We start from the raw sequence: 19,016 nt of genomic DNA, 5'->3' as shown, positions 1-19,016 counted from the left end.
CAGTAAAAATAATTAATGCTTTCCCTTTTCAAAACTAAAGCAGATATACATAGTAATTGAATTCCATCAAAAATTGTTAGCTCTCTTCTCATCATTATTGTAGTACCTAATGGTTAACTTTAAGTTATTATAATCAGACTTTTAGTTATTTCAGCTATTATAGATCGATCTACACATGCTTTTAGAATGTGCATAACTAGTGCCATTGTTAACCTGCTCTGTGTACACCCCCAAGCAGTCACACAGTTCCCTTACACCTCAGGCCAGCTTTGATGAGAGAAAGCAATGGCAGCGAAACGGGATCATTGCCGGAGAATGCCCCAAAGCTGACAGCAGCGAAGCCACTGGAATCATCTTACACACCAACTTGAAGTGCGCACTGTGGTGAGAGTGTTCATGTAATAGGGAGAAAAAGAGAGACATCCATAACTCATCTTGGGACAGAGAGGCTGACAGAGAGCTTTTTGTCGAAGAAGGCTGATGCATTCACCCCAACACTCCCACATCCTGTCTCACGGAATTGCGTGAACAGTCAGATTTGTCATTAGATGTGGCAGCTATGTTCACACTTGGTAGGTCCTGCTGCAATAATACTTGGTTTCACTGTGACAACATTTTGGTGTTTAAAGGCAAATGTTTCTATTGAAATAAAATTTTACGGGTTGAAAGAAAAAGAAAATCTCCTTAACGGGGATAGATGCCAAAGAATGCATATCAAGCTCTGCCTTCTAAAGACCATTAAGGTCTATGTGATTGTTTTTTAATGCACTCACTCAAGCCCCCCCCCCTTCTCTCTCCATTAACTGTATGCGAACAAAGGGACTTTTGGTCTTTATCCGCCCCTCACCCCCATCCTTTCTCCCTTGTCTGATCACTTCATCCTCCACCCCAACCCTTGCTGACTGCTCTGCACCCCCCCTCCCCCTCACACTTATGTTCCTCCCCCGTCCCCCTCTCCAGTGTGTCCCCTAGTTTTCTGGTAGCTGTGTCTCTTTGATAATCCAAGACTCTTTGAAGACTCCAATTCCACGCTGTTTGCCTCGGAGCTATTGCACCTACAAAAACAACGTGCGCGTGTGGGTGGGTGTGTGTGTGTGTTAAAAAATAAAAAAAGAGACCGAGCACTAGATGGGATGAGAATAGAGGACATAATAGTGATATGGGAAATAAAAACAGTTCCATGTGATTTTCCTTTGCAACTGCTTTAGTCTTTATGGTTTTATGCTTGCTGCATACATGGAGAGGTGCACTTCTTCATTGTCATATTTGTTGGTGCAGCTCATTTTTTCTGTGCCTTCAGAGGGAGCAGCTCATTGATTCCTGCCTACCCACTAAAATGTCAGCGTCAGGATGTACCCGCAAAGACTGGAACTAAATGGACATATTGAATCCTGCCCTGATACTACTTTTCAAATACTAAATTGTTTTTAGAATGTTACCAATATTTGCTCTACTTCTTCCCCTAGCTAAGCCTAATTAGATTAATCTTTTGCAAACAGTTTCCTTCTTTTCTTTTCTTTCCAGCCTCCTTCTTATACCTTTACACTAAGAGTATCCCTTCTGTGATTCCGTCTTCCTTATCTCCATTGTCTTTGTCCCAAACTGTAGTGCCTCTCTCTCCATCTCGGTCTCCAGCCCCCCGCCCCCCCCACGCCCATCTTTTTTGTCTCTGTCATCCTGCCTCTCTTTGGCAGAGGAGCTTGCCATTGGGATTTAGAAGAAATTGAATTGAATTATGAAGGAATTTCTCTGCAGCACGATTGGCATCATTTCCTCCACACAATGGAACATCATTCTCATATCTTTCAGTGTGAGGGAATGAAAATAGGCCGTGCACCATTCTTTCTCTCATCCTTTTAAATTGAATTTTTCATATCACAGGGGCACTGAGACATCAGCCGTTTCCTTTAACATGGGCAGAAAACCCATTTCATAATATCAGAGAGAGGCACACACAACTGTGATTCAATGAGAAGAAGTCTGCCTTTCAGCACCAGTGCACAGACGATATACCTAACTCAGTATTGATAAACAGGGTCACATGAGTTACCCACAGCTTGAAAAGTTGAGGTGTCAGTTCGGAGACTATGCGATAAATATTTTGGACTACACCTGGAGATAATTCATATACATCCCTCTATCCGTTTTTGTCCGAAACAAACAGTTCAGATTAGAAGTTTAGACCCTCATCTTTCTCATGAATCTCATATTAATTATAGGTTTTCTTCTGTAGTAGAAATGTTCCAGGGTAAAACGAAAGATACAATGCAAACAATTAAAACTTTGCATTAACATACCTACAACCTTTAATAAAACTTTTTTTGAATTTCAGTATGCATATTTAACCATGACCGCAGCTGTAGCTATCAACAAGCATCTGGTCTGATTCTGCCTTTAGGCATTTGACCACTCTTCTTGGTAGAATTAGTAGATTTAATTTACATCTGGTGGTTCTTGGCCAGAACGAATAAATTTGGTACTTTAGTTTATTTTCCAATAGGATTGACGGCTAGGACTGGAGAAACTTAATATAAGCCCTCTTTGTTTGTTCATTTTTTGATTCCCAAATTTGTCTAAGTTTCAACTGTGGGATTAAAACTGTTCTCTCTCATCTACAAAAAAGCAGATTGTTTAGGAACAATCCAAGTTTTTCAAGCCAATCCGAAAGTGAAAGACCTTAGAATCCCAGGATTTTACTGTTACCATCGACAAAGATGGTAGCAAGTGATAAAACTGACATCCTCTAGACAAAAAAAAAAAAAAAAATGTACACCTTTTCTACACCTGGAGAAAAGTTTTATGTGCAGAATGTTTTGAGTAAGCTATTTGTTTCTTGGATAAGAGCAATACATAATTTTAAACTAAAAGTGGGGCTTATAAGTAGGTTAATGTTTTGCGTGAGATTACTTTATTTTAATAATAATACTTGAGTGGCAGTCTGTGGGGAGGAACTCAGAATCTCTGGATTCCGAGCTCTATGGCCTAACCACTAGGCCGGCACTGGCCGCACCACTCTCCAGTGCTGGTGCTGTAAAGTAAAAGTACCCCAAATTTATTGAACTTCACTTGTATTCAAATAGATGTCTAAAATTTGAATAAGAATCAGTGCTTTGGTAGAACAATGATAAAAACACATTACTGCATTTGTTGCAGATTTGACAGATCAGGTTTACATTATCCTGAGTGAAGATGAACTTTGTTTTCCAATAGCAGAGGCCTTATACAGGCTAGGATAACTTTTTACATTTTTGGAAGCTGAGGAAATCAGTATTAAATTAATATTATTTTACAGAATAGTTTATTTTAAGATTTATCTTAAAAGTTAAAGTGGCCAATTTTATAATCTGCCAACAATAAACAAAGAATAAACAAATTCATCAGTAAAATCTCCAAATTAATATGACTACATATATAAACCTCTGTCAACCATCTCAAGATCCCTACTTAATTATTCTAACTTATTAGATGAAAAAAGTTTATTCCTGAGCAGTAATATTCTCTTGTGTGTTATTCTTAGATGAAAAAAAATCTGTAATAAATAAGGTTGTCACTTATATAAGTGATCTTTTGTCTAGACATTTGTTTTGCTTTGCTGCTGCAATCGGAATTTCTTATATTCAGCTTATCTTAATGGCAACAGGGTGGTACTTAGACAGCACCTCAGTGTAATAAAAAATTTAACTAAAAACCTTTGGCAACACTTCTCCTGTGAAGAGTGAAACAGTTCTCAATGGACATGGAAAAGAACATGGTTTACTCAACATATACAGCTGGTAATTCATCTCCAGGAAATCCACATTTTCCAATAAGCACATTAAAAAGCAACAGTGAACTCAGATTTATTTATGTTAATGTAGAATAGCTTTTTTATAGTCTACAATATTTTAGCATATTTTTATGTAAAATATGGATAAGTAGATTGATTAAAAGGATTATTTGAATGTTTTTTTAATTAAAGATGACACAAATTTGTTTTGGGGCACAGTAGGAATTGTAAAAATGGAAATGCAATCAGAGTTGCATCAATATTGCTATCAGCTTAAAATTCATAGGTTAATGCAATTCACTAAGCTTCAAATATTACGTTAGATGCTAGAAAATGAAATGACAATATTTTAAGTGATAATAAGGAAACTTATTTTAATAATTATAGTATCTTCAATTTTTGGTTTGTATGTTGTCCAAAATTACACAAAATCCAGCATCTCATTTCAATGCCATACAGTGCATTTGTAATGAGCTAGACTTGGCTGGATGACAGGGCACCTGATGGTAGAGAGGTCTCAGATTCCTTCATGGCAGTCTGAATGAAGTGGGGGAAACTCGATGCAACATGATAGCACAGCAGTAGTGGAGACCTGCTATCCCAGCAGGAATCAGTAGTGCAAATCAGCAGTTGTAAAAGAGATGCTGGTCACCAAGATGTTATCCTTGCTGCTTACACTCAGGATTTTGCCCCCTCGATTCCTTGCCAGGATACATTTAAAATCATTTTTTTAACCGTTTACTAGCCTCATAGCAAATTTGACTGAAATAGTTCTTGGAAAATTAAGCATTGAAATAAATCAGTGAACAGTTTATTTATTGCAGTAACTTGATTTAAAAATTGAAGCTCATAAATTATTCAGAGTAATTAAATACAGGGGTATTGATACATTTTCAAGAATGTATTTCTTTTGTTGTTTTTTATGAACATGGTTGACTGCTAATTATTCCCACTGGAGTACTATTTTTTTTTTCCATAAAGTCAAATCATGTAAGGGACATATATTACCTTGTCAAGCAGATATTCAGTAACACCATCTGCAAGGAATATAATAATTAAATGGTCATTCTTATTTTGTCTCTGCGACTGTTCAATGACTGCTCTAATCTAGCATAAATATGAGAAGTTGAATCAAGTGGAAAAGTGTGGTAAAAAAAAAGTACACAAGCTATAGGGATAACCTTAACTTTCATAGGATTCTGAAGCCAAGCCCGTTTAAAAAGTTGGGTTACCTTTCCAAAGCATGAATTGGAGCTTGACACAGTTGTAATTCAAGTAATCAAAAGTAGATGCTATATGTTTGAGTAAGGAATTATAAATATAAAAATTTCTGTTTTAATCTACTATGAGATGTGGGTGGATATAAAGAATCTCACCTGGATTAAGGAGGTAACAGATTTTTTGTTTGTGGTTCAATGCTCAATGCTCATTCAACATTGCCTATTCTAAGCATCAAACTCAATATGTATCTCATATATATCATAACTTTTAGTTAAGCTCTTTGTTTTACTCAATATCCATATTTCTGGCAAATCAATGACTCCATTTTGTTGCACATTATTAATTTATTTTTAATTTTTTTTTAACAGTGTCCTGTCTGGTGATCTGTCAATAAGAATAATTGTCTTGATGCCAAAAAGAGATTTTGCTTTTACAAATGGAGCAGTATGACTATCGCCATAGTGTTGCACTTGATTATGTCACGGTCTTGGTTCTGTTATTTTCTTTTGAGTATTCAGTTTTACTTTGCTCCATGCGTTCTAGTTTTATTGGTTTAATCCCTATTTTGTTATGTTTTTTGGATATATTTGAGTTATTAGGTTTTTATTTGTTGCCCTGTGTTGGTCTCCTTTTCCCTAGCTCCTTTTTAGACTCCTCTCTTCACACCTGCTCCCAATCTGCTCGTTAGTCCTCTCTTTGTTCAGTCTACCATAAATACTCTCCTTGTGCAGTTCCTCAGTGCTGGTTTCATGTCTAACCTCATCTTACCCTGGCTCCTTATGATTGTTTTCCCCTGATGTCTCCATGGTTCTGATTTGTCTTTACATTTTTCATGCCTCCCTGCCTCTGCATTTGGGTCCTCTAACCTCAACCAAACCCTGACAGATTAATGCACATAAATAGCTTAATTGTAATTAATGCAGGGAGTATTACAGACTTCATGGACAAATCAGAAAAGCTTTGTCTGATTGGTCCGACAATGTTTTAGACAGCATACAGTCTGTAGTTCACTAAACCAAAATAATTTATTTTATTTAAGCTTTTACATGTTGTACTGTGTAGATCTATATGATACAGATTTTTATGGAGAAGTTTTTGTATTTTATTAAAAATGTTCTGGTGATAATAATGTTAAGTTTTTTTTTTTTTTTTTTTTTTTTTTTTTTTTTGTAACAACATCACATTTAGGCTAAGATACATGCATTTTACCGCCCACACCAAGATACCATCTGCTTTCCTTCTGCAAATTCCAAATTATAGAAAGATTCTAATTGTCAACAAAAGTTTTACATTTGTGTGAAGATTCAGAATATATCATTTGGATATAATGAAAAAAAAAAGAAAACTCTGAAATAGGTAGACAAACTTCGAAATGACTGGAAAGTCTGATTGTGTAAGATAGCATAAATTTATAGCAACAGTTTCAGCAAACAACGGAGATGTGGAACCTGGGTTGAGAAATTAAACAAAGGCTAGATGGAAAAAAAGGTGGAGAGTTAAACAAAGAGCAGAGATAAAAGCTGAACTGCATGAGGCTTTTTTTTTTTCAATATAGCCAGAAATGAGCAAACAAAATCTAAAACTCCATGTCACACTTTGCGGGAAAGTTTCTGGTGATAATAAGCAAATCTGTGCAGCTTGCCAGCTTCATAAGAGTTCTCACAGAAATCTTCTCTCTCAAGGTCTTGCCAGATTCAGACGAATTCTCATCTGTCTCTGCCAGTTCTTCAGTTGCTGTAGTTATGAACATGGTGCATGTGTGACAGTCACTGCTTTAGAAGAACGACTGAGACACAACAGAGAAGTGGAGGGAGGAGTCTGCAAGAAACAAGTTATAGTTATGTCGATTCTAATATATTTAAGAATTTTTTATGTCAGATACTTGGAAGACCTTACCACAGCAGGTGTATTTTTTTCTAACATATTTGAAAATTATTTCAACAATATGAAGTACCAAATACTGGACACAACAAATACCAAATCCCTACATTCCCATTTAAAATTGTAAAAATTACTTATATTTTGTTTCACAAGATAGATAAAAAGAGATGCATTACTGAATGGGTCATAGCCTACAAGATGAACACAAGAAGCACAACTGTAAACCTCCCACACACCTTTACCCCAAGTAGATTATTCTTAAAAGTCAACCCCTAGATGCTAAAACAAATCTCTGAAAACTGTAGTGTAATCATGGGATCCTTATTATCAGAAAGAACATGCACAAGTTTAATTTAAATATGTAAACTCCACACCAGAACAGAAAACATCTTTGGTTTGATGCATAGAATTTATAAAGCACTATTGTTGAATATCACCATGCTTCAGAATGGCATTGGGGAACATGTGACCCAATGTCTAAAAACAGTTAAATCTGAAGCACAACTGGACCCTAAAATAAAGCAACTGGTAAACTTCTGAAAGATCGAAATAGTGGATGCTGTTTTTGTTTTTTGTTTGTTTTGTTACTTCTTTACATCACTGGAATATTAACCTAAATGCAGTTTCCTATTGCAGAAGATTCGGTGGTATTTGAAGTAGTATTTTCTTTAGATATAAGGAGATTAAGAACATTTAAATGAAACAGAATCTGCCACAACCCTTGATGATGAAGCAGCAAGATGACTTTTCTAAAATCGTGTTGGATACCAATGTATCCTCATGAGTTTTAATCCTTCTGCATATTCACTTAGGTTCTTCTTAATTTCGTTGCCACTGTCCTCAATTTATTGAAAGTTCGGCTATTGGTTTAATCTACCTAATGCAATGCAGTATTAGGACATATGATTCCCAACAGACTCATTACTTTGAACACAGAATACCTGTGAGTCCACTTATACATCTCGTTGGAGTCAGAAAGCTGACCAATAATCACTTGATTTTCATTAATGTAATTGCCATTGTGTTTTTAGGAACAAACCTGAGAAAACCTTAAAAAGTGTCTTTGCTACATATCAGCCCAAAACCTTGTTCCTCTTACAGGAGTGCCTGTGCTTCCTTACCTGCTCATCTCAGTCACCTTAATGCCTCCTAAGGAGTTTGCAAAATTCTAGCATGACCACATACTACTAACACCTTATAAAGTTATCTTATTTTCTTTTCAATCAGTGAATTATATTATACATATTTATGGCCTTTGCATATATTTATTTATTTATATATATATATATATATATATATTTTTTTTTTTTTTCTTGTGCAAAAATAGCATTCTAAAATAAGTAACAATTATGTTTAACTTGAAATAAAAATGAAATATTTCCTAACCTAGTCACATTTTTTTTCTCTAAACCGAATTATTATGTATATGATAAAAACGTAAAGGCATCAAAAATTGTTTTCTAATTGGCAGCTTCTGTTTCTATCTCAATATCAATAGGCTTGAAATGACTCCCTGGCATTGCACTTTAGATAATATCATTGGCATTCTTACAACAGGCTCTACGTAGGCAGTGGATTTTTGCTTTCTTTTATTACAGCATTAAAATGTGTCTTGTTCCCCTTGCAAAGACACAATCCTGCTGAATCTTTCCATCTGCTTTGAGATTGCTTTATTACAAATGAGGTCATTTTAACTCAATGTAAATGGGGTTATGAATTCAGATGTCACAGTTAATGCCCCCTATTCCATTCTCAGCACCACAGCTTCTCGCTCCTACAACAATGCCTAAACAACCTCACTCCCCCTGCTTTCAGTTTCCCAGAATCTAATCTGCCTGCCTGTCCCCTTCAGCCAAAGCGATGTGCATGTCTGCCTGACCAACTCTCCAATCCCGCTCATCCTCCTCTTTCCATCCTTTCGTCTTCCTGCATCCATGCAGCCCGCCCCCAGGCCTGGCAGAAGAATTGTTTATTTTTTTGCTCTGACTTAAAGGAAAATCTATTTAACATATCTGGAGCTTTTGCTAGTTATCAAATGTTGACTCTCGGGAGTGATGCCTGGAGGAAAAGTTTAAGCTCGAATCCATATTTGAACAAATAAATACCTTCCGAAATTCATAAGGTTATGCAGGCATCCTATCATTTTAGGAATATACACCAATGGCATAAGTAATTTATCAAGTGGAGCCACATTAGTCAGTTGCAGCGTACAACTTCACTTTTATTTAATGTGCTGTTGGCTACAGTTCACTGCCATACTGTATATTCTGTTTGATTCTAACTATTTTTTGTTACATAATCTATATAATTTATATATTTACTGATTAAAAATACTCTGCCACTAAGTCCGTATTTTGTACCGCTACATATGTTTTATGTGCAGATATATCAATTCTTTTTTACATAATGTAAGGAAAAAAGAGCAAGCAGGATCTTTGGAGTGGGTTGATATGGTACTAAAATATTCAATGCAAAACAAAAAACTTACAGCAAATCACAAGGAGAACAGAACATGGAGCTTTGAAGGGGGGGGGGGGGAAGCAATTAGACAAGCTGGGTATGGAAGAATCCTGCACTGAATAAAGGCAAAACTCATACTTAAATAGCAGCTAAAGCAGGTAAGAGGCGTGAGCATAATTGGCAGGTTGAGATGGTGGTCTGTGAGCTTGATTGTGCTGACCATTAAGGATCATGGAAATGAGAAGGGAGATGGAAAAGAGAGAAAGAGCTGAGGTGGGACTAGAAGAAACCATTAAAAAACGGGTAAGGGATAAATAGAAATAAATTCAAATTCTTCTAAAATTAAACAAGAACACAATAATCTATTAAACTAAACACAAAGGGAATGAACTAATAATGCAAAAGCTATCTTATAATAAAGAGCAATGTGTGAGACAAACACTAAGGAGCATGAAGAAATTGTTGAAATATACATTAGTTCTGCACTCCAAAACTCTGCCCTTTATGGATTTTCTTTTGGGGAAAGCCAAATGAAAGAATCCCATCAGAAGTCCCATTTGCACTTTTCCTCAAACCATGTTGGGCACACAGCAAAAATGGGGAAATGAGAACTTGGGTCAGAAAATACTAACATTTTGGGGCTTACATGCGAAAAATAGAAGTCCTTCCTCAAATATTGCCAAACTTCATAATTACACATGGTGATGGTAGTAGCACAGTTTGGGGATGTTAATCTTTATTAGAAATATAAAAGCTTATATTACAGGAAAATAAATTGTGTTAAAGAAAGTGCATGTGTGGAAGAAAACCTGTTAAGGCTGCAAAAGACCAGTGACTGTAAGACTGTAGTGCAACACAGTAAGCATTACAAAGCAATGGCTTGGAGATCATTGCTCGTTAATCTGTTCACACCTATTAATTAAGAAGAGCTGGAAAGCAAGGCCTTGTAGATAATTGTTCTCCAGTCAGCCTAAACCTGAGATATTTTGTTAAAGAAGAATAAGAAAATAAAATAAAAATGTAACTTTAATACTTTAATATTTACTTTAATATTGACTGCCATGCGGCAGCACAAACACACACACACACATATATATATATATATATATATATATATATATATATATATATATATATATATATATATATATATATATATGTTACACTACAATAATCATTTTTTGACCAAAAGAACAACAGATGTATCATTTGTGTGTGAAAGAAATAGAGTGTAAAGATAATGGGGAAGATGCTCAGGTTTCTGGAAACATTGTGAGGGTAGTGATGGCATTAGGATGTGGATGGCACTTACCTAGGCTGTAAAAGCATTTATTTCCCGTGTGCTAGAAAAGTGTTGAAATGGTAAGAAGTGCAGCCTGCTCATATTGATCAGAGCTGACAAGTATGGCCCAGGCAGGCCTTTTCTGCTGTATCAGTGCTTTCCTGACTTTTACGAGAGGTGCTCATGTGTGGGTGGAGAGAATGGTGGGTGGGCAAGGGAGACTGCACATGCCGTACAAAGGAGTCATCTTTCTGTTGTGGATTGGTGGTAAGTAGCCATTTGTAAACCGATCTTTGGATGAGGAAATTTAATGGTCTCCTAACCGTATTTACAAGCTATTCAATTTGATAAAGGGTGCGATCTCCAATGAATCTTTGCATGCCACTCTGCTCATCTTCCAACAGTTAAATTCTGGAAATCATTCCGTTCTTTTTTTTTTTTTCTATTTTATTGTTTTAATCTTTAATTAAACCTTAATGCCATCAAACAACAAAAGGGTCTCTACTAACAAATTCTAATGCTTGCATATTCATGTCTGTCCCAAACAATTTTCTCACTACACTGCTGAGTTTCTTTTTGTTAGTCTTATTTAGATTCTCTTGGGAATTGTGTTAAATTGTGAAAATATTGTTTGGGCTTTTTGCCGGTTTAAACATCAAACGGTGCGGAAAACTGAATGGGGGAATATTAAAATGCGTGCGTGGAAGAAGCTCACTGGGGCTACTGATTAGTGCACCAATCACTGTCATCAGAATTCATTTGGTGGTGACAGATTTAGAAAATGAATCCTCTAACTGACTAATGATCATAATAACTGCTATGAAAATATGTTTGACGCTTTCAGTTTTTGTACCCCAAACCCCTTCACACTCACCCACACACACACACACTCCCATCCGCATCCTCTAATGTTGTAAAATGTTTGCACTTAGGTTCATACATATGAATAGGTATTGTCTGTGTAGATAAATATCTCATGTGTGCATACTTTATTTATAACATACAAATCATTAGCACAAGTTTTATTTTCATTAAACTATTGTGAATATGGAAAAATACGGGCCCTGTTTTCCAGTTAGTTGTATTAATTTATTCTTTGTTTATTAGGTAACAACTGATTTTGATCAGTTTCGTATTTAAAAAAAAATGTTATTTAACCTGTTTCAGTCTTTGCCCCTTATTTACACATCCAAGCCTTCTGAGTCAGTGTTGAGTTTTTGTGGTAGTTGTGCGGCAGCCGATTTGCACATTCTTATTAAAGAAATAAATATCCCTCCCCATCTTCTTCATATATTTATACCTTATGTAAAATTCAGAATAATAATAGTGCAAAAGTCGATTAAATATTTATCAGTGTTTAATATTGCATGGTATTTTCTAACTTTCAGAGAGGGAACTTTATAGAGATAGCAGTGTTCAGTGTTAAATGAAACAATTTCAGGTATAACATTTATCGCTGGGGAACCATTCTCTACAGAGGAAATATAACTAAATGATGTAGTCAAGAGATTTGTTCCCACTTGTTAAAAAACATATGTTTCTTCCTGTTTTGCAGCATCCCCATCGTCGTGTGACCTTTTCTACCACCAACCCAGTGCAGGACCTGCAGGACGCCTCACAGCACAGCTACTATGACAGTGGCTTGGAAGAGTCGGAGACCCCCAGCAGTAAGTCTTCATCTGGTCCTCGCATCGGACCCCTGACCCTGCCCGAGGACCACTACGAGAGGACCACCCCAGATGGCAGTATTGGAGAAACAGAACACCCAGAAAACGGTACAAAAGCAATGTCTTTCATTTTTTTCTTGTTACATTACAATAATTCAATACAGTGATAGAAAACTAAAAGAATGGCATAATGATACAATAATTTCAAGTAATTTTAATGCCAAAACACAATTTCTCAAAATTTAAGAGACTTTCCTAATATTTTCTTGAATAATTTTTAAATAAATACATGACACTAACTATTTGAATAATTATTATCTCTTAACATCTGTAGGTTAAAAATGGCAAAACAACACAATACTAGAGTTTGGTATCTTAAAAATAAATTAAGGCAGGTGCCCACTCAGTTCATGGTAGGTATACAGTTGCTTTATAATCTTGCTCTTTTCTGGTGATAAACATGAATTTATGTTCAAGGTTTGGGATATTTTTCTTTAACGTAACTCTGCTGAAAAGCAATTCTTGGTCAATTTTGCAACAAAAATAAGGTTAATTTAATTTAGAATGTTCAGGTCATATAAAGCATCTGGCATTGTATGTCTCCAACTCTATAGAAAACCTGCCTATGTCATTTTAGAGGGTCAGACCATTCACTTAATAAATAATGTGACCTTATGTGCCGCTTTAGCTCGGTACTATGGTGCAAACTTCAGATGTTTATTTGGACTTTAACTTGTCAATATAACACAAAATATAAGGCCAACACTTTCTTATTTAGGTTTTAATATGCAGCCATTAAAGTAAACTTTCAGGGGTTCCTAATGAATTAGCTCCCAGTAATTTCAGACTACCAGTTGGTATGAATTCACAGCCTTCCAATCTTCTATAATATTTATCTTCATTCTATCTCCATACCAATCTTTTACAGATTTTAAACATCCGGTACCTTGGAATCAATATTTTAAACAGACTGAGCTGACACACTTTTCCTATTGTTCAAAATAATTAAATACTATATCAAACAGTGGAGAAATCTCTATTTCTCACTCGTAGGAAGAGTGTCTTATGGTGGTTATTTAATAACAAAAACTGCATTTTCCCTTAAATTGCAATTTAACCACTTCAGATTATGGGCATTGGATCCTTGGCACCAGGGTTGCTCTGGGATGGAATTGGGTCTGGCAAAGAGGAGTGATGGGTGACGGTAGGGCACAGCAGTCTCTGAAGCAAAGGCGGTTTCTTGCCTAATGCTGCTCCTGCTGGTATGAGCTGATTTGAGGTAGGTTGAAAAAGAAGATCCACGAAGCTTGTTTTGCATGAGTGGAAAAGAACAGGTTCCAGGATTGGGAGAGTTTTTAGGGATTTGTGTTGAGAAGGGGTTAAAGGACACTGGTTATATTGAGGTGAAAAATAGGGTTTTTTAAAAGCTGTGTGCAACTGCCAGATCAAGTAGGGTGCCTGTAGTCTTGCTGGTCAAGTGCAACTCTGGGTCCTGAGCTGTCCAGGGAGGTATAAAACAAAGTTCTTTAAAAAAGAAGTCAAGGATTCAAATTTCCTTTTCAAACTGGTTAAAAAGTTTTCTGTCCAAGCAAACATAGTAGACTGCATAAAGTCAGTAAGTTGCAGCCTGTAAACTTTCTAGATGACCATGTAGCAAAAGTGGGTGATGGGTTATTTTGTGTTGTAAACATTACAGCATCCCTCATAGTGAGAGATGCTGTAATGTCCAGTGTATTGTTTTTATAAACTTTTATGGAATCAGAGAAGTAGTGTCATCTTTAACATCAAAAAACTTCCTGCATAACCAAGTCAATCTGTCCATCTGCCATGACCTACTGGGCTCGGAGGAGACCTCTGCGAAAGAACACAGAGGCTCTGATTTAGCTACCATGAAGAAAATGAACCGGAAAAGAACATACAGTTAAAAGCTGAAATTATATCAAAATTGGAGAGTAGGGGAAACTCTTGCGACTGCAAAACTTCTTTCTTTCGTTTTTCTTTTTATTTATTCGTTTTTTGTTGTTTTTTTTGGTGGGCGGTGAACAGCCGCTAGGTAAATACCGCAATCAAGACATCTTTTTATGCAGGCCGGGTGCCTCCGGGCGCTTCACTGCTCCCTCAAGATACTGGCTTGTTCATCATTACATGGGCATTACTCTGTCGAACATTATGTATAACTTAGGCTGTCGTTGGACATAAGTTTTGGACTCATTATTAATACTGTATGTATACGCCAAACATTGAAAAAATACATAGAAAGTTCAGCGTATGCCAGCGTTTTAGGAGATTCTGGGTTGTCAGGCATACGTTGTCTAAATCGGTGTGACAGGGCCCTAATCTAGATCTTCAAGAATGCTTGTACTGTGTTGCAATGATTGCAACGTTACCAATTGGAAAGACATAAAAAGAATGGGCCAAGTGCTGAACCCTGCCCTCCACAAGTAATATGGAGTAATGTAAGAACATGATTTATCATTTAAAAAGAAAAGACTGGGATATGTATAAAATACCATTTCATTAAATAATAAATAACCATTTAATTTAAATGAACAAAGTTCTACTCTCTTGAGCCCTCCAGTATCTAAAGCATTTTTAAACGGAATAATGTTGACAGTAAAACAGACGTGTGTGGCTGCAACATAAGAAATTGTAAAAAAGTTTAAGAATAACAAATAGTTTTGCTGCATGCCTGTGATTATTTTTAGTAATGAGATCTATTTGACAGATGTGCCCTGTAACTATTTGTGCGGTGGCACTGAGACTGTGTATGTTGACTGTTTTTTTCTTTTTTTATGCAGATCTTTGCATCTTCGAGTGACTGTTTGGGTGTGAGTGTTGTTTAAGGGCTTGCATAAACAGGGTCTCCATCCCCCCTCATCAGTACAATCTCTGTCAGACATCCTTAATGACCCTCTCTCACAAGTGTGCTAATTAAAAAAGCTAAACTAATGGAGCATTTGCCCCCTAAATAAATCTGACCCATGACATCCGGGCAGAAAACACCATGTTTTGCTCTCTGTGGACAAAACTTACACAGCCCTTTAGTTCCACATGTGCCATCAGTTTTGAGCAATGTAATCCATATACAAGCAGATTTCCATTAAAAAATGAAAACATCATGTTCATCTAGCGGCCTTGTGATAATTATCTTAAGCTGCCAAATAAAATGCAGGTCTTTTGTAACAATATGACTGATTTGCATGTTGAATTTCTAGCTTTCTATTTACTGCTGGGCAAGAGAAGCTCACTTTTATATTAATTACTGCTTTGTTGCAATAATGTGGTTTTATCTCATCATCATGTAGGCTTTTCTCTTTATCTATTGGTTTTGAGACTAATGCTTTCACAGACTTATAAATGAATTAATAACAACACAAACACTGATGCTATGATACTCAGAGGAAGCTACAAAATAACATTGTAACAATGTCTGTGAGAGTGTGTGTCGGAGTAATCAATCAAACACATTTCTCTTAGAGAATACATTTTATAGAGTATGGGAATGTGCAAAGTGCAAAAAAAGTTAAAAGCAGAACATTTTTTTTTAAGTTTTACACATGAGGATGTATATATGAAAATAACAACAACAAACAACATTAAACCTAAATGTTCAGCATAAATGTCATGTCTAGCTGAATAAGTAAATCAAAATTACTTTGAAGGATATTCAAGCAGATTGATGGTATAAAAATGTTTTTTTATTATCCCCATTTCTGTGCATTTCCCCTTTCTTATACAAAGCATGCTTGCCATCCTTCGTGTCTTGTGCGTTGCTTTTTAGGCACTGAAACCAAAAACAAAAAGAAAAAAAGAAAAAAAAGATTTTCACTAAAGAGCAGGTAAAGAGCCTTATTCATCTTTAGGGCAAATATCATACACACTACAAACAAGTGGGTCAGACATAACCCAACTACTGCTGGGCTACTCCTAGCTGGGGTGGTCCAGTATTTTTATTGTTATATTATAACCCAACAAATGGGTTATAATATTATACCCAAATTATGGGTTCAATTAAATGCAAATTTTAATAAATCTAGCAATGCATATTTGTTGTTGCCTCTATATGCTGTGTTGAAATTAATAAACAACCTGGGTTTTTCTAACTTTATAATGTGGTATTTCTTCTGCCCAAATGCTGGATGAAATTAACCACAGTTTTTGATTGTTTCACCAGCTGCATATTTTTTTTTTGCTTAGTAAAATTACCTTAGAATAATTCTAACATTTTACAGTAGAATCACTAGGAAAATAAATCTGACTACCCATACATTTATATATATCTTAAATTCTAAATCTGTTCATGCAAAGCATGTTTTATGCAATAAACACAATCATAGAATCTTTAAAAGGCACCACCATCAAATGTATTAATACTTAAATACCCACAATACAAAAAGGAAGCTGTACTATTTATTATGGAACTTAAATTAGTGCAAATAAAACAATGTAAAACACTGTATACCAACTGAGAAGAGCACTAGCCCAAGTGTCAAACTGGGAATAACTAGCTGTCCCTGAGTTAGCTCCACTGACAGCTAGGGATGGGAATCGAAAACCGGTTCCTGTTAAGAACGGGTTCCGTATTTTCCGATTCCATGGCATCGTTTGGCAGCTCGCTGAATGATTCTTTTTTCGATTCCCGCAGCACCAGAGCCTAGAGCGCCGGCTCTGGGGAGCACAACTTACGTCACGTTTTTACGTAAGTTACGCAACTTACGCAAGTTACGCAAGTTACGCAAGTTGGAAGAACAATTCGAGGAGGAAGACAACGAGCTGCGGTCACTTTGTGAATCAAAGCCCCGTCTTTCCTTAGCCCAGAGGGTAGATCAGGAAATCCAGCTCTATAAAAGCTTGCCCTCCATCCCCTGCAGGGATAGCGCCACACTGTGGTGGTGGAACAAGCAAGATACGCTGCCCTTGCTATCTGGACTGGCTGAAAACTACCTCTGTGTGCAGGCTTCCTCCACCCAATCTGAGAGGGTATTTTCCACGGCTGGAGACACCATAAGCCCTGAAAGATCCCGTATCCTTCCAGAAAAAGCAGATATGCTCATCTTTCTGCAAAGAACTGTTAATTTTCCCTACTACTGTTTTATAATTAGTATTTTTTGTTATTTAAAATAGGTTATTATCCCATCATTTGTTATTAGACATTGTTGGTTATTAAGTTTGTTCTTGTATTCATTTTTCATTTAAACACAGATGTTACTCCAGTTTCACATTTCCTGTGGACATCTTGATCTTGTTGAGTTTGTAAGATTGTGCAATAGTTAAGTAAACAAAGTTGATTCTGATAATCAAACTGTTTGTTCTCCTTTTTCCCCCAAATTGGAATCGAAAAAAGAATCGATAAAGAATCGAATCGTTTCATAGAATCGAAAAGGGAATCGGAATCGTGAAAATCTTTTCAATTCCCAACCCTACTGACAGCAAGTATTTAGTAATTTAAAGAAACTCTACCCTCCTAGCATCTCATAGACTGCTCTTTGCAGGAATTCCCACAAATACTCACTCTGCATTAGGTATTTAATGTGTAAGATTAAAAAAGGCTTGAAGCAAACATTGATGGCTGGAAGCAGTATGCCATAGTGCAATGGCTATCCAGCATTGGTGCTCAAGATACATGCAAATTATATATATATATACAAACCCCACAGCCTGTCCCTACATACATGGTGCAGCATGTAGCAGCTTGATACAGTCATAGCCATAGTGTGTTCCCAGGTGGAGCATGTCTTTCCGTCTGATGAGTTCAAAGCACAATTAGCCCAGGTTCTGGGTCAACAGATGCATGTTGGGTTGATGGATTTGAAAAAAAAATTGACCAGGAGCCTAGGTTGTGCAAAAAAATACCCTGAGTCCCATAAAAATAACCTAATCACCCTAAATATAACTCATAACAGTCGAAGAATTTTGTATTCCAACATTTAGATAGATCATATAACCCTCCAACCCTTTTTGGGGAAACAGGCAGCTATAATGGACAATTAATTGATGAACTGACAACTACAACTGACTAAAAAAAACTAATTGAGAATTTTCTGTATTCAAAAAATAGTCAAACTGATAAGTATTTATATAAGAAAAAGCTAATATTTGTGTAAATGTTTGACAAACTTTGTGCAGCCATCTACAGCATTTTCAACATTGTTCAGGTTGGGTCCACCAGCCTATCTCAGTAATGCATTTTCATTACAAAAACTGATTTGTTCTGTAAAATATCCAGTTGTATCCTTGTTAGGCATACCTGCATTAGGATATTTTCCAATAAAAAGAAAAAACGAACTAAATTGGCGAGAAAACTTGTCTTTTATGTTTTGATGATATAAAAAAAAAATGACAATACATTTCTAATTCTATAACATGGCTTGATGAACAGTGCCATCCGATCTTTTCCAATAGATAAAGCCAGAACTTTATTTAAAATTTTAAAAACTTCAGATTACTGGACATTTTTAAAGCAAACAATTTAAATAATAAAAACAGAAAAAAAGGAAAAGTAAACTTTAAGCAAAACCATGTCAATCCTGACATTTGATTAAAGCTGAATTCTACTAAAGCCAAATTTAGACAATTTAACCAAATTTTGGATTTAAAACAGTATAAACATTGAAAGTAAATTTAACTGAGACTTTGTTACATGTGAAGGCTTATTGTTTATTTTCTAAAATAAACTGAATATTAGCAGAATAAATCTAGTATGGCCAAAATTATTGATGAAAAATTTTAATAACTATCA

At 35.9% G+C, this 19,016-nt stretch overlaps 1 protein-coding gene across 1 annotated transcript in view; it reads left to right on the top strand.

Annotated features, from left to right (window-relative positions):
- Window positions 1–19,016, top strand: part of pcdh1a (protocadherin 1a) — a 147,864-nt gene that overhangs the window by 93,042 nt on the left and 35,806 nt on the right. The window contains exon 4 of the mRNA XM_038289189.1: window positions 12,166–12,385. Coding sequence (XP_038145117.1) covers window positions 12,166–12,385 — 220 coding nt within the window. The remainder of the gene's footprint in view (window positions 1–12,165; window positions 12,386–19,016) is intronic.

Source organism: Cyprinodon tularosa, unplaced genomic scaffold (genome assembly GCF_016077235.1).
Source record: "Cyprinodon tularosa strain WSP-4 unplaced genomic scaffold, ASM1607723v1 ctg265, whole genome shotgun sequence".
Classification (NCBI taxonomy): domain Eukaryota; kingdom Metazoa; phylum Chordata; class Actinopteri; order Cyprinodontiformes; family Cyprinodontidae; genus Cyprinodon; species Cyprinodon tularosa.
Note: the sequence above shows the minus strand (reverse complement) of the source record. Positions and strands in the feature narration are given on the sequence as shown.